The sequence below is a fragment of the Amblyraja radiata genome, chromosome 7 (genome assembly GCF_010909765.2).
Source record: "Amblyraja radiata isolate CabotCenter1 chromosome 7, sAmbRad1.1.pri, whole genome shotgun sequence".
NCBI classification, from domain to species: domain Eukaryota; kingdom Metazoa; phylum Chordata; class Chondrichthyes; order Rajiformes; family Rajidae; genus Amblyraja; species Amblyraja radiata.
The window spans coordinates 34,379,011-34,406,316 of record NC_045962.1 but is presented as its reverse complement, the minus strand read 5'-3'; the positions used below and the strand labels follow the sequence as shown (position 1 = coordinate 34,406,316).

At 41.1% G+C, this 27,306-nt stretch overlaps 1 protein-coding gene across 2 annotated transcripts; it reads left to right on the top strand.

Moving 5' to 3' along the window:
- The first annotated feature begins 6,112 nt into the window (after positions 1 to 6,112).
- On the top strand, positions 6,113 to 26,316 carry cd302 (CD302 molecule). 2 transcript variants are annotated; one of them, XM_033024131.1, is made up of 7 exons: positions 6,113 to 6,300; positions 10,344 to 10,451; positions 11,390 to 11,477; positions 12,077 to 12,102; positions 13,762 to 13,941; positions 21,150 to 21,182; positions 25,730 to 26,316. In XM_033024131.1, the coding sequence occupies exons 1-7, from the start codon at positions 6,216 to 6,218 to the stop codon at positions 25,927 to 25,929; spliced, it is 720 nt and encodes a 239-aa protein (XP_032880022.1). In that variant the 5' UTR covers positions 6,113 to 6,215; the 3' UTR covers positions 25,930 to 26,316. The 2 variants fall into 2 exon arrangements, with proteins under 2 accessions (XP_032880022.1, XP_032880021.1); XM_033024130.1 differs by lacking the exon at positions 12,077 to 12,102 and having other exon boundaries at positions 11,390 to 11,503.
- The last annotated feature ends 990 nt before the right edge of the window (positions 26,317 to 27,306 follow it).

The window sequence follows — 27,306 nt, the reverse complement described above, 5'->3', positions numbered from 1 at the left end:
AAAGCTAATGGCATGTTGGCCTTCATAACAAGGAGTTGAGTATAGGAGCAAAGAGGTCCTTCTGCAGTTGTACAGGGCCCTAGTGAGACCACACCTGGAGTATTGTGTGCAGTTTTGGTCCCCTAATTTGAGGAGGGACATTCTTGCTATTGAGGGAGTGCAGCGTAGGTTTACAAGGTTAATTGCCAGGATGGCGGGACTGTCATATGCTGAGAGAATGGAGCGGCTGGGCTTGTATACTCTGGAGTTTAGAAGGATGAGAGAGGATCTTATTGAAGCATATAAGATTATTAAGGGTTTGGACACGCTAGAGGCAGGAAACATGTTCCCGATGTTGGGGGAGTCCAGAACTAGGGGCCACAGTTTAAGAATAAGGGGTAAGCCATTTAGAACGGAGATGAGGAAACACTTTTTCACACAGTTGTGAGGGCGGTGGAGGCCAGTTCTCTGGATACTTTCAATTGAGAGGTAAATAGGGCCCTTAAAGATAGCAGAGTCAGGGGATATGGGGAGAAGGCAGGAACGGGGTACTGATTGGGGATGATCAGCCATGATCACATTGAATGGCGGTGCTGGCTCAAAGGGCCGAATGGCCTACTCCTGCACCTATTGTCTATAAACACAATGCTGGAGCAACTCTGCAGGAATTAATGGATGGGTGACATTTCAGGTAGGTATAATCTTGCAGCAAGCTTTAGATGTGGACACAAGGAACTGCAGACGCTGGTTAACCAAAAAAGACACAAATGCTGGAGTAACTCAGCAGGTCAGGCAGCATTTTTGGAGAATATGGATCAGTGACATTTTGGATCGGGACCCTTCTTCGGACTTTGAAACATTACCTATCTTCAAATGACTTATTAATGATCACATTGTCACAGGACCAGCATTTAGCTTCAACCAGAATTTGTCCATCTTGTGTCAGCTCATGTTTGCCTACAGCATAATATTAGGTGTAGGCTGGATACGTTTTTTTGAAGTCTTGAGAAGGGCCAAAAATGTCACAGATCCATGTTCTCCAGAGATGCTGCCTGATCTGCTGAGATACTCCAGCACTTTGTCTTTTTGTGTAAACCAGCATCTGCAGTTCCTTGTTTCTACACGTATGTGCAAAACCATTCAGTTTCAATATGATAAAGATATATCACATCAGGTGTGAAAGGGTAGTGTCTGATTCACCTGTTCCCCATTGCACGCCTTGGACTTTGTGTGTGAAACTTATGTGCTACAATGCTGGGAACTATATTTTACACGCTATATCTTCCCCCTTTGCTCCTGTTGTACCTGAGTTTGACTTGATTGTGTTTCTGTTTTCTGACCTGATTGGATAGTATGCAAAACAAAGCTGTTTGCTGTATCTTTGTACATGTGACAATAATAAACTTAAATGAAATGCAGACAATAATGCCATATTCATTATTTTGATCCACTCAGACAAAAATTACTGTTTGCAATTGTAGTTGTTTTAAAGGGATCTGCTGGGTTAGAGAGGCTAGCATGCAAAGTCTGTATCATAGTAGAGAACACCTTGGGTCTGGTGCAGAGTAGATATTGTGGGGCGAGGTGAGGGTTTTAAATCACTTGACTGTGTACTGTCCCTTTAATGCTCCATTGCCCGATACCATTTACTTTATACATCTCTAAGTTTTATCAGAAGAGTATGCGGTAGAGTGATGCAGCAGTAGAGGTGCTGCCTTACAGCGCCAGAGACCCGGATTGGTTCCTGACTATGGGTGCTGTCTGTATGGAGTTTGTACATTCTCCTTGTGACCACGTGGGTTTTCTCCGGGTGATCCGGTTTTCTCCCACATTCCTAAGAGGTGTGGATTTGCAGGTTAATTGGCTTCTGTAAATTGTATCCAGACTGTAGGAAAGAACTTGTTTACGGGGTGATTGTTGGCATGGACTCTGAGCCGAAGTAGTTGTTTCCATGCTGTATCTGTAAACTCTAAACTGTAAAGTAATCGAGTAAAGCTGAAGACTAAAGAAAACAAAAGGCTAAGCTTCTGGAAATTAAACTTGCTCTTCAAGTCTATACAAGAACAGAGAGCTGCAAGTGTGTTATATTAATAAATTACCTACACTCTAATACTGCACTACTGATCTTATCAGGTGTTTGTGACAGTATCTAACATTTCAATAACTATAGCTTGTTTAATTTTAACCAGTTACTCCATTGGAAATTGAGTTTTGAATAGTTTCTCAAAATAAAACAAATGGGAGATGGTATTAATAATATTGAATATAAAATGACAATTATATAAATGATGCCCAAGGTTATTTATTAAACTGGAAAAGCACTGCTCACCCTGAAGGCACATGGCAATTATTTTCATGACACCTCATTAAAGCTTTTAAGTGAAATAAACGGCTGTAACTCGTGCTAATTTCCCCAGACTCTTCTAGCACACATCCTGGCAGACAGTCACACAACATCATTGCAGATGCCCAGAAGCAAGCAATCTGGTGAACAATCAGGTGTTTCTCTGTGAACAAGAAAAGTTTTCCTTGAAATAGCTAAAAAGTAAAATAGAAGTGTACTAAATGTTTAAAGATATACAGTGGAACTGAGCCCTTTGGCCCACCGAGTCCACTCCGACCATTGATCATTGCAGATGCCCAGAAGCAAGCCACCTGTCACCAATTCATCTGGTGAACGATCAGGTGTTTCTCTGTGAACAAGAAAAGTTTTCCACACTAGTTCTCTGTCCTCCCACTTTCTCATCCACATCTAACAGGATGTGGGAGGATACCGGAGCAACTGGAGGAAACCCACAAGGTCACGGAGAACGTGCAAACTCCGTACAAATAGCACCCGAGATCACGATCGAACCTGGGCTGGCCCTGTGAGGCGACACCTCTACCACTGTGACACACATTTATCGTTATTGCACAGAAACTACAGCTTCCAGATGTGAAAGAATTATTTCTGAAATCTTTTATAGGGCTACCACTGATTTTCTGTTACGCTGGGTTCCAGAGCCTTTCTGGGATTATCTGCCTTGCTGAGCCAATTCCGCTCCGATATTTCAAGTGTACTTTCATAACTTTGTCTGGGTTAAAGGAGGTGCCGGACTACCAGTTGCTGAAAAATCAGTGGTGGATTTGTACTTGTTTCCTCCACACTATATGACCGCTTCAAAGATAACATGACTGTCTGAATTTGTATTCTGTCCTTCAGTCATTTAAACATAATTCTTCTCCAGGACATTCTTTACAGCTGGCATTGTCCTATGACCTGCTTCACCTCTCCATCTTGTGTAAGTCTAGGGTTAGAAACGTCACCTATCCATGTTCTCCAGAGATGTTGCCTGATGTTACCAAAAACAGAACAATGAAAAACAACAATGTAACAGGCCTGAAAGCACAGTCAATCATAGATAACAAAATATTTTTATAAATCTCAATAAATTAAAGACTCCAATAATTTTTCAAAAAGCATGAGTCCTTAGTGCAACTGGGACAGTTCATAATCTACTGTAGTTATTGTCAGTAGTAATAATACACTTTATTATCATTGAAAATACATACAACAAAATTTCAGGCGCACTGCCGGAGCGGAGCTCCAACGTATCAGATAAATAATAACGACAACGGAAACAACAAAAACGGCAAGAAAAACGTCACGTCAATATATCACAGTATAGTCTTGTGGCCGTACAAAATATTGGCTATGGGGGCTGTGTGTTCAGTTCAGAGTGGTAATGGCCTTGGGGTAGAAACTGTTTGTTAATCTTGTGGTGTGTGATTTGATGAACCTGTAACGCTTTCCTGAGGGCAGAAGGGCAAACAAGTGGTGTGCGGGATGAGATGAGTCCTTTAGTATGCGTGATGCCTTCCGCAGGCAACGAGAGCTATAGAGCTCTTCCAGGGCAGTAGATCTTCTAGGCTGTAGTGATGACTCACTGCCGAGCCTTCTTGTCAGCCGCAGAACTGTTGCCATACCACACCAGGAAGCCATGTGTCTCTCTATGGAACAATCGTAGAATGACACTTGCAGCTGTTGTGGCAAGTTGACTTTCCCGAGTGATCTTAGGAAGTAAAGTCGTTGTTATGCCTTATTTACCAGGGAGTGCATGTCAGTTGACCACCTGAGATCTGCTGAGATGTGGGTGCCCAGGAACCTGAAACTGGAGATTCTGTCCACTCTTTCTCCGTTTATGTGCAGTGGGGGATGGTCACCCTGCTTCTTCCTGAAGTCAATGATGAGCTCTTTTGTTTTCTTGGTATTGAGTGCTAAGTTGTTTTCTGAGCACCAGCCTATTAACCTCTGTACCTCCTCCCTGTAAGCTGACTCATCGCCCTCAGTGATCAGCCCTGCCACTGTTGTGTCGTCTGCAAATTTAATGATGGTGTTCGTGCTGTGGGTCAGTAGTTCCCACAGCACGAGTGTTCAAGAGCCTGATGGTTATTGGGATGAAGCTATTCTAGAAACCTGTTGATTCGAGAATTGTTTTTATTACAGATTTCCAGAATCTCAGTCATAGAGCGATACAGTGTAGAAACAGGCCCTTCGGCTCATCTTGCCCACATCGGCTAACATGTCCCAGCTACACAGTTCCATCTACCTGCGCTTGGTCCATATCCCTCCAAACCTGTCCTAACAATGTACCTGTCTAACTATTTCTTAAATGATGGGATAGTCCCAGCCTCAACTACTTCCACTGGCAGCTTGTTCCATACACCCAACACCCTTTGTGTGAAAAAATGACCCCTCGGATTCCTATTAAATCTTTTCCCCTTCACCTTGAACCTATGTCGTCTGGTCCTCGATTCTCCTACTCTGGGCATCTACCTGACCTATTCCTCTCATGATTTTGTACACCTCTATAAGATCACCCCTCATCATCCTGCGCTCCATGATATAGAGACCCAGCCTACTCAACCTCTCCCTATAGTTCACACCCTCTAGTCCTGGCAACATCCTCGTAAATCTTTTCTGAACCATTTCAAGCTTGACAATATCCTATAACATGGTGTCCAGCTTTGTGTCATCTGCAAATTTGCTAATGTTACGTAATCCCTTCATCTACATTAATGTATATTGTAAATAGCAGCAGTCCCAGCACCGAGCCTTGCGGTACCCCACTAGTCACTGCCTGCCATTCGTTAATGCCTACTCTTTGTTTCCTGTCTGCCAACCAATTTTCTATCCATGTCAGCACTCTACCCCATTATCATGTGCCCAAATTTTGCCCACTAATCTCCTATGTGGGACCTTATCAAATGCTTTCTGAAAGTCCAGGTACACTACATCCACTGGCTCCCCCTTGTCCATTTTCCTAGTTACATCCTCAAAAAATTCCAGAAGATTAGTCAAGCATGATTTCCCATTCTTAAACCCATGCTGATTCGGACCGATCCTGCTACTGCTATCCAAATGTGCCGCTATTTCATCTTTTATGATTGACTCCAGCATCTTCCCCACCGCCGATATCCGGCTAACTGGTCTATAATTCCCTGTTTTCGCTCTCCCGTCTTTCTTAAAAAGTGGGATAACATTAGCTACCCTCCAATCCACAGGAACTGATCCTGAATCTATAGAATATTGGATAATGATCACCAGTGCCTCCACGATTTCTAGAGCCACTTCCTTAAATACCCTGGGATGCAGACCACCAGGCCCTGGAGATTTATCAGCCTTCAGTCCCATCCGTCTACCCAACACCGTTTCCTGCCTAATGTGGATTTCCTTCAGTTCCTTCGTCACCCCAGATCCTCTGGCCACTAGTACCATCATATACTTAATCGAACTGTTTTAGTTGAAATAGATGTAATGCAAAATCTGCAAACACTAAACGTTCATTGTCAAACAAAATCCATTTTACATTATAGGTATATTTATGACTGAGAAGTTCGTTGCCTGCGTTGAACCTAACTCCCTTCTAACGCTTGCGAAATGATCTGGCAATCTTCCAAGCACATCAGTCAGGGACAAATCAAACTGTCCGCAGATTTTTTTTTAACGGGAGCTATTTCTATTTTTCAATTAAACAAAAGTATCTGTTTAAATTATGTCTGTGCTCTATTTAATTATTTCGCAATGGGGAAAAACCAGGCTGCGTTTTTTTTCCCGTGCAGATGCGTTTTGCAAAATATTACACAGCAACGCAAACATGACGCATCTGGAGTTCAAATGTTCACGAGGTTGGTAATGGTTTCGTGGAGCAGCTTTGTGATCTTGTGAGTCATTTGGGGAGATTGAGGATTGGACTATGGATTGTAAAACACTGCGGATTTTCACCGCCGTCTCTCTGAATGCATTCTGCCTCTTTACCTCGGCTACCTCAGATATACCGGGTAAAAAAAAGTTCTGCACTTTTATATGCATTTATTTTTCCGTCGGTGTTTTTGTTATTTATTCCTAACGTAAAACAAAGCCTTCGAGCCTCTGCAGAGCTCTCAAATACGTTGCAGAAACCGGTCGTGGGCTGCGAGGGGTAATTGCTCCCGCACCGCCCGGCAATCGACAGCAGAGATTGCGAGGCAGGGATTTGTGTTTTTCAATTAACGTCACGGTTAACATTACATTTACAATAGCAAACATTATATTTTGCAGAGCAGAAGGTTGCAGCCTTCAAATGTCGCCCTCTAACGGGGGGAATTAGAACAGAAAGTTCTGCCAGGAACAAGTCAGGCATCATCTGTGGAGAGAGAGAGACGTCTTCCAGAGAGAGAGTCTGAAGAAGGGTTTCGGCCCGAAACGTTACCTATCTCCTTCGCTCCATAGATGCTGCTGCACCCGCTGAGTTTCTCCAGCATTTTTGTGTACCTCCGAGAGACAGACAAAGGTGTGTTTCAATGCCAGACAGTTATACACCTGGTAGAGCCACCGTCACAGTACCAGAGACCGATGTTTTCGTTTTAGAGATACAGTGCAGAAAGAAGCGCCGACTCGCAATTTCTCCCAACACTAGCAACAGATCAGATAACACTATTCATAAATACATGGTCAATCACAAGTACAATAGATAGGGTCAAAGGGGAAGGTACAGAGTGCAGAATATAGTTCTGATCATTGTAGCACAGCAGTTCCATAGACAAAGTCCAATGTCAGCAATGGGGTAGAGGTGAATCGGATAGTAACCTAGTTTATGGAGGGACATTTCAGAAGTTTGACAAGCTGTTCCTTAATCTGGTGGTGCGTGCTTTCAAGCTTCTGTATCTTCTGCCCGTCAGGAGCGGGGAGAAGAATGAACGACTGGGGTGGGACAAATCTTTGATTATGTTGAAAATAGACACAAAATGCTGGAGTAACTCAGCAGGATCTCAAGCAGCATCTCTGGAGAGAAGGAATAGGTGACGTTTCGGGTCGAGACCCTTCCTCAGACTCTTAGATTATATTATTTGCTTTTCTGAGGCAGCGTGACGTGTAGATGGAGTTTATGGTGGGAGTCTGGTCTGTGTGACTGGTCTGATCGTGACACTAGAATTTTGACAAGGCCAATGTGTATGTGAGCAGATTTCCTTATTCAAATAAACTTGTTGTATTACGTAAGCCTGTCATTCCACCTTTGCCCTCTGTGAGATATCACAGTCACTTTCCTTTAGGCTCTGGACTGTGATGGCAGAAGGAATCTCATATGCATGAAATGTACAATATATTACTGCTTTGGTGAGTGAGGCATTTTTGCTTCCAAAAAATGGTTCCACCAAGCATTTAGTGCAGTTAACTGACATTGAATTTTTACCCTGACACAAGAAACTGCAGATGCTGGAATCTTGAGCAAAAAGGGTCTCGAGAAAGGACCCCAGCCTGAAACATTGTCTGTCCATTGGATGCTGGTCAGGACCTGCTGAGTTACAACCAGCACTTTGGTTTGTTTTTTACCTTGACACCTTTGACCAGTGATCTTCAGATGGGAGTTGGACATTGAAACTACAGGATTGAGAAGCAGAGTGGCGCAGAGGGAGAGTTGCCACCTCACAGCGCCAGAGACCCGGGTTCGATCCTGACCATGGATGCTGTCTGTATGGAGTTTGTATATTCTTAATGTGACCGTGTGGGTTTTCCCTGGGTGCAACGTTTTCCTCCCACACTCCACAGACATACAGGTTTTTAGGTTAATTGGCATTGGTTAAAAATTGCAAAGATGTTCCCTAGTGTGTAGGATAGTGCTGGTATACGTGTGATTGTTGGTTGGTGCATATTCATTGGATCAAAGGGGCCTATTTCCACGCTGCATCTCTAATGTTTAATAGTCTAAAGATTCTAGGTATATGGGAACCATGTGATCCTAAGTAATTGAAGTTGTGAAGTGAGAAGTCCCATTACTGAAACTATAGTAAATTACTGTAGGCATCTTTTTGATGCTTTATACTGCAGTCAAAGATGGAGGGAATGAATGTTGAGGATGGGTAGATAGATCAGCAGATAATTTTTTTTTTTCTGGATGCCACGAGTCAAGAGTGTTTAACTTTCCAATGTCGTCGTCGTGGCTGTCCCTCGAGGTCGAGGATGATGATCTATGTTCTGTTGTTTTTATGGACTCTCAGGTGGCTTATGAGTCCAATCCTGGCTTTGAAAGTTCCTCGACATTCAGGACTGGTAGTTCCAGATGGCAGATCGAGCTTTGGTTGTTGCTGCCTCTCTTTCCGTTTTCTTCTCTTTTCTTCTAATTCTGTGCATCTCCTGGCTTCGAAGGTCGCTGTCCCTTCTTGGATGATGGTTCGCCAGAGTTTCCTGTCCCTGGCATTGGTTTCCCAATTATCGATTTCACATTTCATCATGCTGGCTTTTAAGACATCTATGAATCTCTTCTTTTGTCCGCCTCTTTTCCATTTGCCTTCTTTAAGCTGGGAGTAGAAGGTTTGCTTTGGTAGACACTCGTCTTCCACCCGATATGTATTGACAAAGAAACAATGAAATTCTTACTTGCAGCAGTTTTGCAGGCCAATTAATGCAATAACACATAACTAAATATATAACCAACGTCCTTATTACAACCAATGACACTGTCCATAGAAGATCACAATTAGATTGGATTTTTTTAACAATCTGGTAGTTACATGATAACCATTAATGATATGGCTTGGTAATTCAAAAATCTTATTTAATTAACTAAATTACATTTTCCAGCCACCGTGGTGGGACTTGAATAAATGTTCTGTATTCTAAGCTCAATAACAACCACATTCCTGCCTTATGCCCAATAAGGAATTTGAAATTATGAACTAGTTTTATTGAGATTTATTGAGAATCCTAAAGGTTTTTAAATCTTCTTGAAGAGGAGATTTAATTAGTTTAGTATCAAGATACAGCATGGAAACAGGTCCTTTAGCCCACCAGGTCCGCGCTGACCAATGATCACCCGTACATTAGCTCTATCCTACACACTAGGGGCTACATACAGAAGCCGATTAACCTACAAACCTGCAAGTCTTTGGAATGAGGGAGGAAGCCGGAGCACCTGGAGAAAACTCCTTACAGACAGCACCCATAGTCAGGATTGAACCCGGGTCTCTGGCTCTGTAAGGCAGCGACTCTGCCGCAATAATGCTGTGGAAAATGGTTCCCGCAGAATGACTTGACATTCACTTGAAGCCTGGGTAGGTGAAAAAGAGCAGAGTATTGAATGGGTTAGGATTCTCTCAGCAATGTCCCAGTTTTCACCTGTTTAGGTGCACGGCTTTTTTGCTGTAAATAGTTGTACAACTACTATCTATATTTCTACTCTGCCATTCAGAAAACTGGGACATTCACTGACTGAACCAACCTTATTTTGTGCATCTAATAGACAGTTTGTTGATAAATGGTAGAGCTGCCTTCCCATTTCTGTTACATATGTTTGGAATGTAGTTACTGAACACAGGTAGACACAGTGGAAGAGCCGCTGTCTCACAGCATCAGAGACCCAGGAGCTGTTTGTGTGGCGTTTGCACGTTCTCCCTGTAACCAAGTGCTCCGGTTTCCTCCCACATCCCAAAGATGTGTGGGTTTTGTGGGTTGATTCGCCCTCTGTAAATTGCCCCTAGTGTGTAGGGATTGGATGAGACAGTGAGATAACATAGAACTAGTGTGAACAGGCGATCGATGATCGACGTTGGCCAAGGGGCCTGTTTCCATGCTGTATCTTTCAATCAATTCAATTCATCAATCAGTTCAAACTATGTGTGATTTCATCATTGTCTCCCTACTTCACCTCTGATGTGCATGTGGGCGGAGTGTACAGAAGGATATGAGTGTGTCATACAATCATAAGACATTTATGAACCCTGACGTTTAAAGAACTAACTTATTGAATATAGTGAGTTATCTGTAACTTTAACTGTGAGAAGTTTAATGTTGGAAATCTCGGACTATGAAAGCTAGTCATTCCATATCTTTCTGTTCTTCTCTAAAGGTTGTGATGTCACTTGGACTCCATTTGAAAACAAATGGTACACTTTTATTCCAACTCTTGGAAAAGGCTACACCATGGAAACAGCACAAGAAGCTTGCAAAGATATTGGTAACCTTTTTCAAATATTATTAGTTCAATGAACATACAAAATACTATAATTCAGGCAACGCACTTCAGATCTGGTTACCATTTGCACACAATAGCTTGTATTTTCTTATGCATTTAAGAGAACAACACCATAAGTGATTTAATAGTAGACGAAGGATCCTGACCCGAAACACCACTTGTCGTGAGTTACATGAGCAGAATTGGGCCAATTGGCCCATCAAATCTACTCTGCTGCATGTCCCGCTGAATTATTTGCTGCTTTTCTGAGGCAATGTGGTATAGATCTCTCTTAATAGGATGATCTCTCTTAACAGGATAAACCCCTTGTCTCAGGAATTTAGTGAGCATTTGTCACATTGTCTCTATCATAGATATCTGCAACTTACAGTGGAAATCGGGCAAAATCTTTCCATGAAAAGTCACACCAGACTCTTGTATAATTTCCGTCGGACATCTTTGATTTTATTTCAAGAAGATTTGAGAGAAGAAGAGTAATGTACCATTTACCTTCCTAATTCCTGTTGTACCGGCACGTGTACAAAGACATGGAGGTTGCTATGGACATTAACATATTATAATCTCTCACTCTTTCATAAAAGTCTGCCATTTTAAAAGTGGATGAGCTCATATTTTTCCAAATTATATTCCATCTGCCATGCTCCTGCCCATTCATTTTGATCTGAAGTGATCCTGAAGGTATGGAAAATGACAAATCAATACTTTAATCATACTTAACCTTCTACTTTTGACAGGCAATTTAATACAAGTACGCATTAAGTGAGAAAAGTTCCCTGATTTAAGGAATGGAGTTAACCCGCATATTAAGCCCAGTTTCAGAGCAAACATGTGTAGGCTTTGTTTTGAAGTAATTGATTCCAACTTTAATTGTCATTTATTTTATTTTCATTTCTGATAAATGACATCTATTTATGTTCCAGGTGCCAATGTTGTCAGTATACTTAGTGAAAAGGAAAATCAATTCATTGCTGATCAATTGAAAAAGAGTGTGCAGTCTGACAGTATTTGGTTGGGCATGATTTTCGATACAGATAGTAAGTATCAATTGATTTGTTACAATAGGTTCCAAAAAAATGTATACATTTGTATTTTGTAAAGATTTTGTTTTGCCTGGTAAATGTCTTGATAATGAATTACTGAGTAATAAGGCATACTAGATTATATCTCAAAATAGGTTATTCCTGAGTGTTTTTATATTTCATAGATTTATTGTCATACAGGGAGCAGACAATCATAGAGCTGTACGGCATGGAAGCAGGCCTTTCGGCCCACCTTGTCCGTGCCGACCACGTTGGCATACTGGGCTAGTCCCATTTGCCTGCAATTGGTCCACAGCCTTCTCAACTCTTCCTATAAATATATCTGTCCAATTGTCTTTTAAGTCATAATTGTATCCATGTATCAACCTACAGCTTCTTCTGGCAGTTCATTTCAGATACGGACTACCCTCTGAGTGGAAATGTTGTCCCTGAGGTCCACTTAAATCTCTCACCTTGAGCCTATGCCTTCCACTTTTAAAATCCTCCACCCTAGTAAAAAGATTGAAACTGTTCACTTCATTTCATTGCTGATCAATTGAAAAAGAGTGTGCAGTCTGACAGTATTTGGTTGGGCATGATTTTCGATACAGATAGTAAGTATCAATTGATTTGTTACAATAGGTTCCAAAAAAATGTATACATTTGTATTTTGTAAAGATTTTGTTTTGCCCGGTAAATGTCTTGATAATGAATTACTGAATAATAAGGCATACTAGATTATATCTCAATGCCCCTCATGATCTTGTACACATGTCAAAGTAGCTACATGCATGTTTTACCTATTTCTCCCTCCCCTGTGAACTTGCTAAGCCAAGTCGAGGTGTAGTTAACAGTCTACCACACCCACTGTGTGTCTCAGGCCATGTCATTGAGGGGCAGAAGGGGGTTTTATGGCCCTTTGTGTCCTTTTTCCCCATTCAAATCATAGTCATACAGCATGAAAACAGGCCCTTCAACCCAACTTGTCCATGCCGACCAACATGCCCCATCTACACGAGTCCCACTTGCCTGTGTTTGGCCCATATCCCTCTAAACCTATCCTATCCACGTACCTGTCTCAATGTTTTGTACCCGCCTCAACTACCTCCTGTGCAGCAGTGATTTCTGCTGTTCCTAAAATATTTGATATCTGGAGTGCCCACATTAGTCACCTTAAGCCACATTACCAGACTCCTAAAGCAGACTTTCTATTCTCAGCTCTATCATGGGAGGAGAATAACAGGTTGTGAATAAATGCAACATTTTGACTGACTCCAGGAAATGTGGTAAAGGAGCATTCAGGTTGGTCCTGAGATTCATATTGAGTACACAGAAACAAATGGGCGGCGCAGTAGCACAACGATAAAGTTGCTGCCTTATCGCACCGGACATCCGGGTTCAATCCTGACTATGGGTGCTGTCTGTACAGAGTTTGTACGTTCTTCCTGTGACCACGTAGGTTTTCTCCGGATGCTCCAGTTTCCTCCCACACTCCAAAGATGTAGAGGTTTGTAGGTTAATTGGCTTCAGTAAAAGTTGGAAATTGTCCCTAGTGTAGGATACTGCTCGTATACAGTGCGATCACTGGTTAGTGTGGACTACTCAATGGGCCGAAGGGACGGTTGGTGTGCTGTATCTCTAAAGTCTAAAGCACTGCAAAATGGTGGATGGACACAACTTCTAAAATAACCCTTCCACCATGATAGACATCTCCTCTATCTCCCAAGAGTGTGTGGTTCCTCATCAACCGCATCAGAACCCATACAAATGGAGTGGAAGTAAGTCATCTGTGATTCTGAAGGTCCTCTTCAGTAGAGTAGTCGTTAATCCAACACTGACCAATTATTAGATCCAGCTGTGAACAATAAATTAGACTCTTAACCCCTAAATCTCAAGATGATATAAGGAGATTACTTGACAATTCATTGATGGGTTTCCATGGATACAAAATTGACAAAAATAGGAAGTACTTGATTGGTGTAAAGCCCTCAATGTCATAATGGGTGTTATGTAAATTCAATTATTTTTCTCTTTGTTCTTTACCAAATTCACTTCCTCCATTTCCATCTCACCCCTTCCTCTGTCCTCCTCATTATACTGCTTGATACTGAAGTTGTGCACATCCCCATCTTGGATAGTTTGGAGAGATTGTTGGATTCAGCTCCTGATAAGAAGAGCATGTAATGAAACGACAAGAATATTTGTCCAGACAAATTGTCTCTAATGAATTAATACCTGCCGTGCATCATAAACTGACTTTCATCTTTATTCAGGAAATATCTTTATTTGGCTGGATCAATCGGAGGTAAATTACTCCAATTGGAAACCTGGCAAGTCCTTGGGAACATTGAATGTTGACATATGTGCTGTCATGGACACAAAGTCAGGCCAGTGGAGGACTGTTAATTGTGACGATGACTTTGGAAGATCAGTCATGTGTAAAACAACAACTTGTAAGTAAGATTCAAACTTTTTTTGCATTGTACCATATTTCCTATCATCGCATTGATTATGGAATATGATGCATTATATTTGCTCTTCAACAGTCAAGTGTGTTTAATTGTCATATGCACCAAAATGGAACAATGAAATTCTTGCTTGCATCAGCATAACAGGTCTGTAAATACAGTAGTCAATAGGTAATGTAATTAAAAACAAACAAAAAAAATGTACGATTAATAAAAAAAATACTGTAATATTAGTGCAAAAACAAAGCTAAAGCCCAAAGTCTTTGGTGCAACCAAGAGTTTGTCGTTTGAAGTTTAGTTTGTGTTTGTGTTTCTCATGTTCAATAGCCTGATGATTGTTGGAAAGAAGTTGTTCCTGAACCTGGAGGTCACGGTTCTCAGGCTCTTGTACCTTCTTCCTGATGGCAGGAGTAAAATGAGTGTGGCCAGGGTGGTGTGAGTCCCTGATGACGCTGGCTGCCTTTTTGAGGCAGCGCCTCTTATAAATTCCTTTGATGCTGGGGAGGTCAGTACACGTGATGGACTGGGCAATGTCCACCATTTTTCATAATGTCCTTTGTTCCTGGGCAGTTGAGTTGCTGAACTAAGCCATGATGCAACCAGTTATGCTGTCTACCTTACACCTGTAGAAGTTCAAGAAAGTATTTGTCGATATACCAAAGCTCCTCAATATTCTAAGGAAATAGAGGCATTGATAACCTTTCATTGTTGGGTGAAATATTGCTCATTTCTGCTCCACTGAATATTACATTCTTGTCTTTGCACTGTTACCAGTTTGTTACTGATGCTGGGATCTTGAGCAAAACACAAAGTGCTTGAGGAATTCGGTGAGTCAGGCAGCATCTGTAGAGGAATGGACAGACAATGTTTCGGATCATGACCCTTCTTCAGAGTCTGAAAAAGGGTCCTGACCTGAATAAGAGGTACAGTATACTTCATCCAGACAAACAAAGGTCATATATATTGGCTACTTTCAATGTATTGTTTGTTTTTAAAGTTGTTTCCATTTGACATTTTTACATTTTTCTACTTCATGTGAAACTTTTAACATAAATAATAATGAAGTGGAAAATTGAATGACTTGGTATTTCCCTTTTTTTATGGGAAATTGGCCAGTTTTAACAAGGTTCCCATAAAACAGATTGAAATTAATGTGTTCATCTTTTTTTTCTTTTTCTCTCTCTCTCTCTCTCTCTCTCTCTCTCTCTCTCTCTCTCTGTATGTCTGTCTGTCTCTCTCTCTCTCTGTCTCTCTCTCTCTCTCTCTCTCTCTCTCATTTTAGAGAAACTTTCTTCATTTGTAATCAGTAATAAATGTCCAACAAGAAATGTTAATGCCACTTTTAAATCCTTGTTTCCCCTTGCACATTGATTTTATGGGGGGTTTTCTCCCAAACAAAATCCACGATTGGTGAGAAACAGCAGTTTTCTTAAGGATCAATGGTACAAAAAAAAGATCAAACTTCATATCAACCCGGAATCAGCTAATTCAACAAAAGATTGAACATTTAAGCTATCACAGCAAGAATATTAGGGCAGCACAGTGGCACAACTGGTGGAGCCCCTGCCTCACAATGCCAGGGATTCAGGTTTAATCCTGATCTCGGGGCGGTTTGTATGGTTTAGGAAACTTCCATTTAGATGGAAGACTTGCACAAGTAACTTTGTTATTAGAAACCCATGGTATCTGGTAGCAAAGTTTCTTATTCCAATCTTTCATTTGAATGACCATTTCCCAAACCAAGAGAACTCAGTGAATGCCTCAACTTTAAGTTTTCAATGTTTTCTTGTCCTTCCTTTAAATGGAAATATGTAGGGTTCGACAAAGCTTTCAATATCTTGTGTGAGATGTTCTCAAGAATTATTTTAAAGAGTTCAAAAATGAGAATAGAGTAATTAACATGTTGAAAATGTTCACATGATCAGCAAGAACAAGCATTGATTTCTAGAGTAGATCCTGTATGATGTTAGGAATTGGTCATCAGTCCCCTGTGTCATTCTGACTGATATTTTATCTCTGTCACTTTCCTAATTCCATATCTTTTGATTTCACAAACCTCAAAAATCACTTTTGAATACACTCAGTGAATGAGCCTCCACAACGGTCTCAATATAGAGTTCCAAACAATTCGCATCTTTCACGATTTCCTCTCATCTCTCCTGAAAGGCCAAATTATTTTTTGTGACCGTGATCCCTAGTTTTAGACACTTCAGCAGGGTTTCATCAATCCTGTATCAACAGTCAGGCCCTGTAAGGATTTTGTGCTTCAATAGGATTGCTTCTTGTTCTTCTAACCTCCAGAGTCTTGCTCCAGTCTATTTAATCACTCCTCCATATGAGAGCTTATCTTTCCTGTCCCCTCAGCCCCTTGTGCTTAATCCCATGGATCTATCTGGTGAATCTTTGTTGCATTAATTCTATTTCAAGTTTCTATCCTTTAGGTTGCGAGACAAGATCTATATACAATTTTCCAAGTTTCTATATAAATCTCAATGAGATGCCTTTGCTCTTGTACTGACATTTTTTGGCACCAAATATCAACATACCCGCAACTTATCATCTTAATTGCTTGCCATTCCAGCACATTAACATTCAGTGATTTCTGTTCAGGGACACTAACATCTTTCAATCTTTTACTGTTTGAAAAATGATCTGCTTTTATCCACCGGTGGCGGAATTCCAATTTTTACACATTATTTTTCATTTACCGTGTAGGAACTATTCTCTGTCCCCCAGAAGACTATTTTGGAAGCTCCTCGCAAATATGACTGCCTACAGCTTTGTATATTCAGCAAACCTGGATATATTACACTTGAGGCCCCTCATCCAGATGATTGATAGAGATCGTGAACAGCTGAGGCCCAAGCACGAGTCCCTGATGAATGAGATTGAATTTTTTTGAAGAGATAAACAAAAAAGTAAATAGGCATGTTCCAGAATTATAAAGAAAGCATTTGATAAAATGCTTACAACTCAACGATATGAACGTTGGATGCTCCAACTTCGAGTAATACCACCACCCCCCCATACCCCGCTTTTTTCCCCATGTCTCCCATCCCTACCCCCCTCTACTCCCATTTCTCCCACCATCTCGCATAGAAACATAGAAAATAGATGCAGTAGTAGGCCATTCGGCCCTTCGAGCCAGCACTGCCATTCAATATGATCATGGCTGATCATCCAAAATCAGTATCATGTTCCTGCTTTTTCCCCATATCCCTTGATTCCGTTAGCCCTAAGAGCTAAATCAAACTCTCTCTTGAAAACATCCAGTGAATTGGCCTCCATTGCCTTCTGTGGCAGAGAATTCCACAGATTCACAACTCTCTGGGTGAAAACGATTTTCCTCGTCTCAGTCCTAAATGGCCTACCCCTTATTCTTAAACTGTGACCTCTGGTTCTGGACTCCCCCAACATGAGGAACATTTTTCCTGCATCTAACCTGTCCAATCCCGTAAGAATTTTATATGTTTCTATAAGATTCCCCTCTCATCCTTCTAAATTCCAGTGAATACAAGCCCAGACGCTCCATTCTTTCATCATATGACAGTCCCGCCATCCCAGGAATTAACCTCGTGAACCTACGCTGCACTCCCTCAAGAGCAAGAATGTCCTTCCTCAAATTAGCAGACCAAAACTGCACACAATACTCCAGGTGTGGTCTCACTAGGGCCCTGTACAACTGCAGAAGGACCTCTTTGCTCCTATATGCAACTCCTCTTGTTACGAAGGCCAACATGCCATTAGCTTTCTTCACTGCCTGTTGTACCTGCATGCTTACTTTCAGTGACTGATGTACTAGGCCACCCAGGTCTCGTTGTACTTCCCCTTATCGTAACCTGACCTCATTCAGATAATAATCTGCCTTCCCATTCTTGCCACCAAAGTGGATAACCTCACATTTATCCACATTATACTGTATCTGCCATGCATCTGCCCACTCACCCAACCTACTCAAGTCACCCTGCAGCCTCATAGCATCCTCCTCGCAGCTCACACTGCCACCCAGCTTTGTGTTATCCGAAAACTTGGAGATGTTACATTTAATTCCCTTGTCTAAATCGTTAATATATTGTAAATAACTGGGGTCCCAGCACTGAGCCTTTGCAGCACCCCACTAGTCACTGCCTGCCATTCTGAAAAGGACTCTTTGCTTCCTGTCTGCCAACCAGTTCTCTATCCATGTCAAAACCACCCTTTCACCCAGTTACCCTATACCTTTTCCTCCTTCATACACTCATCTCCCATTTAGTTTTATCTCTCCTCTTTCTCCTCTCCCCTGTCCTCTTTCACCCACAACCCTCCCTCCCGTTTACATCTCACTCACCCTCTCCTCTTTAGGCACCGTTTTGTCACCTTTTCACATCTAGTCATTGTCACTAAAGGCCCTGTCCCACTTACGTGTCCTTGGCATGCAAATTACGCGACCTCGCCATCGTGTTGAGGTGCACAGGCATTGTGTGGCCGGTCCCACTGAGAAGCGCGGAGGGGTATGGAGTTGTGCACTGTATCGCTCGGCGCTCCGAAATTTTGTAGCGAACGAAATCTTTGCGCGCCACCGGCCTGCCGCGTAACTGACGGCCAAAGTGGGTCAGGCCCAAGACCCTGGCGCGACGCAACGTCTCACCTTCAACAGCAGCAGAAGCAGGCAAACGATCGTCGAACTCAGCCTGGGGCTCACGGCTGTTGTAGATCCGGTTCGCCCCCACTTCTACTCCCAGAGCGGCGGCAAGAAAATTGAAGATAGACACAAAAAGCTGGAGTAACTCAGTGGGACTGGCAACATCTCTGGAGAGAAGGAATGGATGACGTTTCGGGTCAAGACCCGAAACATCACCAATTCCTTCTCTCCAGAGATGCTGCCGGTCCCGCTGAGTTACTACAGCTTTTTGTGTCCATCTTCAAATGACGTCACGCGCTCCTGACGAGGTCGCGTAATTAGCATGCCAAGGACATGTAAGTGGGACAGGGGCTTTACTCCAACATCTGCCAATCAACCCCCCCCTGATTGTATCCACCTATCACTTGCCGGGCTTTGTCTCACCCCCACCTCTCTTTAACAGCTCTCCCCCCACTCCATTGTCTGAAGAAGGGTCCTGACCCGAAACTTCATCTGTTCACTCCCTCCTGACCCCCTGAGTTCCTCCAGCACTTTGTATTTTGCTCAAGATTCCAGAATCTGCAGTTTCTTGTATCTTGCTTTGGTATAATGCTTTTGGTTAAAACTCATGGAATTGAAGGCAAGTTATTAACTCGGTGTGGAATGACAAAAGACAATAGGAATAAAAACACTCTTCAAATATATGTACTTGATTATAACCATTCACAATATTTATAAAATAATTAAATGGACTATAAAGCCTTTTTTTATAAGCTGGCCAATATCACAAAATAAACAAGGTAGAAAAAGGCATTTAAATACAAGGAGATCAGAATAGAATAAATATACAAGAGAAAACCCAGGCAACCCCAGGCTTAGATGGGACCATGATCAAGTTGGGCCAAAGGCCCTGATTCCTTGCTGTATGATGCTAAGATTCTAAATAGTTTTCAGTATACAATAGCTATTTCTAAATGGTGAAAAGTTGGAAACAGTTGAAGTCAAACAGATATTGGTATTAATATATCGTTGTGAACAACTGTAAAAAGAAATTAAAAGGGCTGATGCCACATTGGCCTTTGTATGTACACAGTGGGTAGGTGTTTCGCTACTGCTACCCAAATCCTGCTTCCACCACAGTAACCTGTGCACTGTGAGCCACCTAACCCGAGGAAGAATTTGCAAACCGGAAGGAGTGTATCATTGATGTGCCAGAATGAAATCTGGATTCCAAGGAATGAATAATCATGGACAAGTCACACCCTGGTCACTATCTCTTCTCCCCTTCTCATCGGGAAAAAGGTACAGAAGTGTGAAAATGCACAACTCCAGATTCAGGGACAGTTTCTTCGCAGCTGTTATCAGGCAACTGAACCATCCTACCAACAATAGAGAGAAGTCCTGAACTAATATCTACCTGATTGGAGACCCTTGGACTATCTTTGATTGAACTTTACTGGCTTTATGTTGCACTAAACGTTATTCACGTTATTCCCTTTATAATGTATCTGTACAATGTGGATGGCTCAATTATAGTCATGTATTGTCTTTCCGCTGCTTGGTTAGCATGCAACAAAAGCTTTTCACTGTACCTCGGTACACGTGTCAATAAACTAAACTCAAACTCGAATAATGCAAACTTGTGCATTAAGTTTTTTACAGATGCAGCATGGAAACAGGCCCTTCGACCCACCGACTCCATGCTGACCATCGATCACCCGTTTACACCCGTTTAGTTCTATGTTATCCCGGTTTTTCATCCACTTCCTGTACACTTGGGGCAATATACAGCTATAAATCTACACGCCTGTGAGGTGTGGGAGGAAACTGGAGCATCCAGAGGTAACTCATGCTATCACAGGAAGAACGTGCAAACTCCACACAGACAGTAGATGAGGTCAGGATCAAACCCTGGTCACTGGTGCTGCAGCAGTTCCATCAGCTGTACCACTCTGCCGCCCTAAGTGAATCAAATCAAAAATAAGGTGCAAATCATGAACAATGATTTCTGTTCCTTCAACCATCTTGTATGTCTTTTGTGGATATTTAAAAGTCAAAGTTTTCTCCTGAAAAAAGTTACACATTCCATTGTTGAATTAAATGATTTATTTTCGTTGATCTGGGAATTTAAGAATGCTGATAAAAGAAGAAAGGATATATTTATATCATAATATTTGGGTGGCACAGCGGCAGAGTTGCTGCTTTACAGCTCCAAAGACCTGGGTTTGATTTTGATTACGGGTGCTGTCTGTACTGAGTTTATACGTTCTCCCTGTGACCACGTGGGTTTTCTCCGGGTGTTCCGGTTTCCTCCCACACTCCAAAGATGTACAGGTTTGTACTGTAAATTGCCCCTGGTGTGTAGGTAAATGCTAGTGTACGGGATGATCACTGGTCAGTGTGGACTCAGTGGGCTTAAGAGCTTTGGTCAAAAGCTTTAAATGATCATCGATGTACTTTGGTCTGCACTACTAATCATAATGTGTTAACAAGCTACCATTCCCTTGTTCACCTTGTAGTGTAAAATGTATTATCTATGTTGCATTCTATATATAATACTAGATGTAAACACAACTTTTCTTTTCTTTTCTAGTAGCTGTACCTGATGGAGAAAAATGTGCATGGCGTAAGTACATATCCTAACAACTTTAAATCTTTTCAAATCGGAAAATGCTTACTTTACATTATGCTTCGAAAGCAAAGTGTTTATTTTTTATCTATTAATATTAAAATACTGGCAATATACTGGAACAACAAGGCCCAGTTTAAAGCGGGCACGTTGGCGACAAATAAATGTTTGTATAGCTCAATGAAATGTACAAATATTCCGGAAGTTTTGACCACCAATGGAAGCAGTGAAATTATTCTTTAAGTACAAGAAATTAAAAATGAAGATAACAAATGTAATAAAAAAGAACTGCAGATACCAAATAAAGACACAAAATAGTGGAGTAACCCAGCGGGTCCGGCAGCATCTTTGGAGAAAACAGATAGATGATGTTTTGGGTCGGGACCCTTCGTGAGGTGTCTTTTTACAATACTGCACACAAAAATGTGGCAAAGGTGGTCAAATTTCAAATTCCTTCAAAAAAGTTGACAAGCACTTTATTGGGTTCATGACTAACATAGTATCAACAAAAAATATAAGAAAAGATAGCATATTGATGGCAAGTTTCCGAAAATGGCATCAGAATACACAAATACATTTCATGTAACGGTTGTCGCGTGGTGTCCACCAGTGACCTGGTCGGCACAGTAAGTGCACGTATTTCTTATTCCTTTCTATGTTTATGAATACCACATGGAATAATGAAATTGCAAACACCGTTTCCACTTCATTCACCTGATCATGTAGTAGAATACAGCATCCATCTGAGTGGACACCGCAACGCGCGTTACACACCATACACACAAACGTACGTTGCGGTGGACACTAAAAGCTGTGGTGTCCCAGAAAATGAACATTACATTATTGGCGAAAACCAAACATTTTCACCAATGTGATCTAAACGGTACATTACCTTATGGATTTGAGCTATATCGATGGCCGATGATTCGTCAGAACGTTTGATTTGAGCTGATTTTTTAGTAAGTAAAATGTCTCCGTAACGGTTGTTGTGGAGCTTCCCGAAGTTGACACTAAGGAATGAAGTTAGCGACTTGGTCCGTACGAAAGGTAAACAAGAGACAGTGTGTTGCCAAATTGAAGATTCAAGTCAAGTCAAGTCACATTTATTTATATAGCACATTTAAAAAACAACTCTCATTGGCCAAAGTGTTATAAGAATAGTATAAACAAACAAACTACATACATATATACATATAGCCCTCGCTCAGTGGACGTCAGGAAAGGCTTGGGAGTATAGATACGTTTTTAGTCTTGACTTAAAGGAGTCGATGGAGGGGGCAGTTCTGATGGGAAGATTGGCTCAGTTTCTTAGTTTTGATGACCAATTTATGTCCAACATTTTTTATTAATTCATTTAAAAAAGTCGGAAAATATATCGTAATCGGTCATTGAGTTTTTGACACCACAATGTTGTTGATATATTAAATGTGAAAATAAGAAAAAATAATTAACTCGCCTAAAAATCGCTACTACCAAGGTTACCTCGTTGAGTTTGTGAAAAGCATTAGAGGTTTGGCGCCTCCATAGTTTAACTTACGGACGTACCGACCCCGATAACGATCGTTGTGACAATGGACACCAAGCACAACGACCGTTACGGAATCTTTACTGTACTGTATTATCTGTATGTTACTGTATTTTTCTCCTAGTATTGATAAGATATTTCCTTAGATCATTATCAAAATGTATATGTATGAGGGGCCATATGAAGTTAATTTATGAATTAAATATTCATGAGTAAATGTGGAGAATTTTTATGTCACATTTTTGGTGTCCAAAATGGTGGTAAAATTGTCTGTCATGAAAAAAGTTTTTGACTTTTGGTCTTGAAGTTATCTAATTTATTTATAAGGTTTCACATGATGGGTAGATTTATAAGGTTTCACATGATGTGTAGATATTTGTTAGGAACAGTGTACTGGTGTAAAAAACTGAATAGTAAACATTTTCCTCAAAATCTCTCCAGTATTGTAAAAAGACACTGGGGCAAATAAATAGTGAATTCTAATATATAAATAAAATATAAATAATACATTCTGATAAATGTCCAGTTCACCTATGAGATTCTTGGCAATTGCACGATTGGTTGAAAGTGAAATGGTTAATTTACCATATTAATCAGTCTCTGTCAATTATTGTGCAACAAAACGCATCTTTGCATGCAATCCCAGCAAATGAGATCTCAAGGAAACATTGCACAGAAATTGGATCTCATCTTCTCCCTGCATTAACCATATGATTGTTTCTAGTATTTGTGCTCACAGTGATCTCATATTTAAAAAAATGCTGAATGTGGGCAAATGTCCATTAAAAGTTTCATGATTGCATTCCACATTCAGAAATTGTGGTTGTAAGTGGAACCTGTATGATTCCCATCAGGAGTTGTATAAAGAACTCACAGCTGCTGTATAATTGCCACTCGTGAAAAGAGCACTGGCACCTGAAGATGCCTCCCTGTGGCAGCCACTGTACAACTGCACAGAAAGGCTGCCTGTGACAGTAGAAGGTGATCTTCTGTTTAGATCAAAAGACATAGGAGCAAATTAGGTCATTCAACTCATTGAGACTGCTCCTCCATTCGATCACAGCTGATTTATTTTTCCCTCTCAACCCCATTCTCCTCTCTTCTCCCTGTAACATTTGACACCCTTACTAATCAAGAACCCATCAATCTCAGCTTTAAAAATACCCATTGATATGGCCTGCACAGCCGTCTGTGGTAATGAATTTCACAGATTCACCACCCTATGGCTAAAGAAATTCCTCCTCGGCTCCATTCTATAAGTACATCCTTTTATTCTGAGGACGTGCCCTCTAGTCCTAGACTTTTCCGCTACTGGAAACATCCACTCCACGACCACTCGATTTTGGCCTGAGTTTGTCTGAGTATCTTCCCATGCAATGGTCTGGCCCCATTGAATGTCCTTGTCACAATTGGCACTGCAAGGTGCAGTGAGATCACAGGGTCAGGGATTACTGCATGCAGTTTAGAATTAATATGCGTATAGAGACTGCAAACAGTGAAAGAAACACTGCTGAATCATTTTCCATTGAAATCTGAGCCTGACAGATGTTGTGTGCAAGACATTGATGTCATAGTGCAGGCCTATTAATTACTGATTCATTTTCGCCCCTTGTGCAATGTTCTCCCAGATTATCAGCGAGTGACGAGCAAAAGGTTTCACAATGTCCTAAAAACTCCACTTTCAGCCAGTACTACATAAACAGAGTCAGTAAACTTACGCAACTGCTCAAATGTGATCAGGCCAATGGGCACTATTTCACACAGAATTAATCATTAATGATAAAACTGCTTTTATGCACATTTTGATCACAAAGCAAAACTAATGGGTTCAATTTTTTCGACTTTTATTTAAACAAAGTCTCTCAAAAATGTGTATCATCGGTTGGCCATCTTATCAGTGTCCTGTGAGCTTTTTGTTCACTAAAATACTAGTCTACACTCCTCGTAAGTTATATGTAACAAGAAAGGTATAAGACAAGACCAAAACATGTATTTAAAGAAGTTAAGATTCTCTCAGAACAAGTTACAACCTGCTAAAGTGAAATTCCATAGCTTCTGCGTTTCCTTAGCGGGTCCTTAATTCCAGTGTCTAAGAGTTTAGACTTTAGATATACAGCGTAGAAACCGGCTCTTCAGCCCACGGAGTCCACGCTGACCAGCAATCATCCTGGACACTCGTACTATCCTACACACTAGGGACAATTTACAATTTTACCGAAGCCAATTAACCAACAAACTTGACCGTTTCCAGCTTTCTTCTGTACCCCCCTCCCCCCTCTGAAATCAGTCTGAAGAAGGGTCTCTGCCCAAAATATCATCCATCCATGTTTTCCAGAGATGCTGCACCTCCTGAATTACTCCACCATGTTGTGTCCTTAGTCATAATAATGAATTAACTTCTCAGTATTTCTGCCCCTGATTAAAACCAGGCATGTACAGCAAGACCATGTCATATCAGTCTGGAGAATGTATCAGCAGTTAATATGAAGAGCACTTCATTGGTTTACTTCTAAGATTTATCCTTTTCAGAACATGGTTGCTTACACATTGCAAAGGCTGTCCTTTTTCTTAAAGCAGCATATCCATGTAATCTTAAACAATGCATGACTTTTCATTACTTCAGATGACATGTAGAAATAGAAACCTCAGTAGACAAATTCACTTCTTGGCTGTATGATATTCTGAGAATTTCACTGCTAAGGTAACCCATCTCCTTTTAAGTGTGTTTGTCCAATATTCCTTAATTACCTTTTCCTTAGCAATGACCTGTTAACAATAACACAATCTTTCATCAGAAAGACCATAATAATTGAATGTTTGAGAAGGAACTGCAGATCTGCTGGAAAATCGAAGGTAGACAAAAATGCTGGAAAAACTCAGCGGATGAGGCAGCATCTATGGAGCGGAAATAGGCAACGTTTCGGGCTGAGACCCTTCTTCAGAATTGAAGATTAATAATTGATTGCTTTATTTTAGACAAGATCTCTGTAATATACATCACTTTCTTTCTTTCTTGCAGGTAGCAAAAATTTCTTGCCAACAATATTAGTTGTCACATTTTCTGTGATTTTGGTGATAATTTCAATGGTTTCGTGGTATGCATATAAAAGAAAATATCTCACTGCAAATGGATTTAGTTCTATCCAGAACAACACAGCAGATCAAGTTACGGATAACAGTGCATTGGTAGAAAATGAAGAAAGGGAATATGAAGCGTAGCCTATTAATCAGACAGGATATTAAATAAAAGTGTATACATAATGAAACAGAGCCATGTCGCCAGTGGTTAATAGCTGGAATAATTTTTTATATGTTAAAACGTTTTACATATTCAACCTATTTTACGAAAACATACCAAAAGTTAGCTTTTAAAACTGGCAAAAAGACTTGTTTCAAAAATTAGTTAAGCGATTGTATTATCTACGTAGCTCAGCAAGATCTTTCATTTTGTCTTGCATATTTATGGAAAGTATTAAGAACAAAAACAGGTGTGATTCATTATGGATATTTGCTGTGTATAAGATTCTGCTATTTAAGTTTAGTCATTTCAATGAATTTTTATTTTTTACCCATTTTGACCACTGATTAAAATTATTGTTATAAACATTGCAGTGTTTTATGTTTAATACTATAAATATATTATAAAGATATTGGGCCTATCACTTTATTCACTGAAGTTTCTCAGAGGAGGACATTTACAGTTTAATCTGGGCTATGTGTGACTCTAAATTCATAGCAATGGTGTTGACTTCTTATAGTAACAAAGAACTGCAAATGATGGTTAATACACAAAAAGACACAAAGTGCTGGAATAACTCAGCAGGTCAGGCAGCATCTCTAATTCAATGATACATTTATTGTCACATGTACCTAGGTATAGTGAAATGCTTTGTTTTGCATATAGCATGGTAAAATCGTGTTGCAGATCTCACCTCGGTAGGACACAAGTGTCACCACGTTTTGGCGCAGACAAAATTACAACATTCCGAACATTCCTCTCTACTGCCTGCCTCTGCACATGCCAGTAACCTCCCGTCGGGTTCCCCTTCATTCTCGGCTCCCCTCCTTGCTCTCCAATGGCCCTCCTCGCTCTCTGAACGCCCTCTGACGGTCCCCACGCTCACCGACAACCTTCCTCACTCTCCGACGGCCCACTCTCCAACTACCTTCCTCGCTCTTCAGCCCTCCTCGCTCTCAGCGGTTGCTCGCGGGTCTCGCGGCGCGGGTCCCGTCTACCTCCATGGTGGGTAAGCTGGCCTACTAGAGGGCTTGGTCCCACGTGCCGGGAACACTCCCGACCGCAGTGCTCACCGGGAACAAGGGTAGGTGATGTTTCAGGTCGAGACCTTTCTTTAGACTGCTTGACCTGCTGAGTTACTCCAGCACTTTGTGTTCTTCTGCGGTTGCCTTCTTAATTGCTCCCTAAGCCATTCAATTGCATCAAAATCATCGTTAAAATCATATGGCGTCAACTGAGTCACAAAATCCAGACATTAGAGAATTACTTGATCTTGCAAAGTCCTTCACATAATCATCTGGAATCTTGTATATAGAAACATAGAAAATAGGTGCAGGAGTAGGCCATTCGGCCCTTCG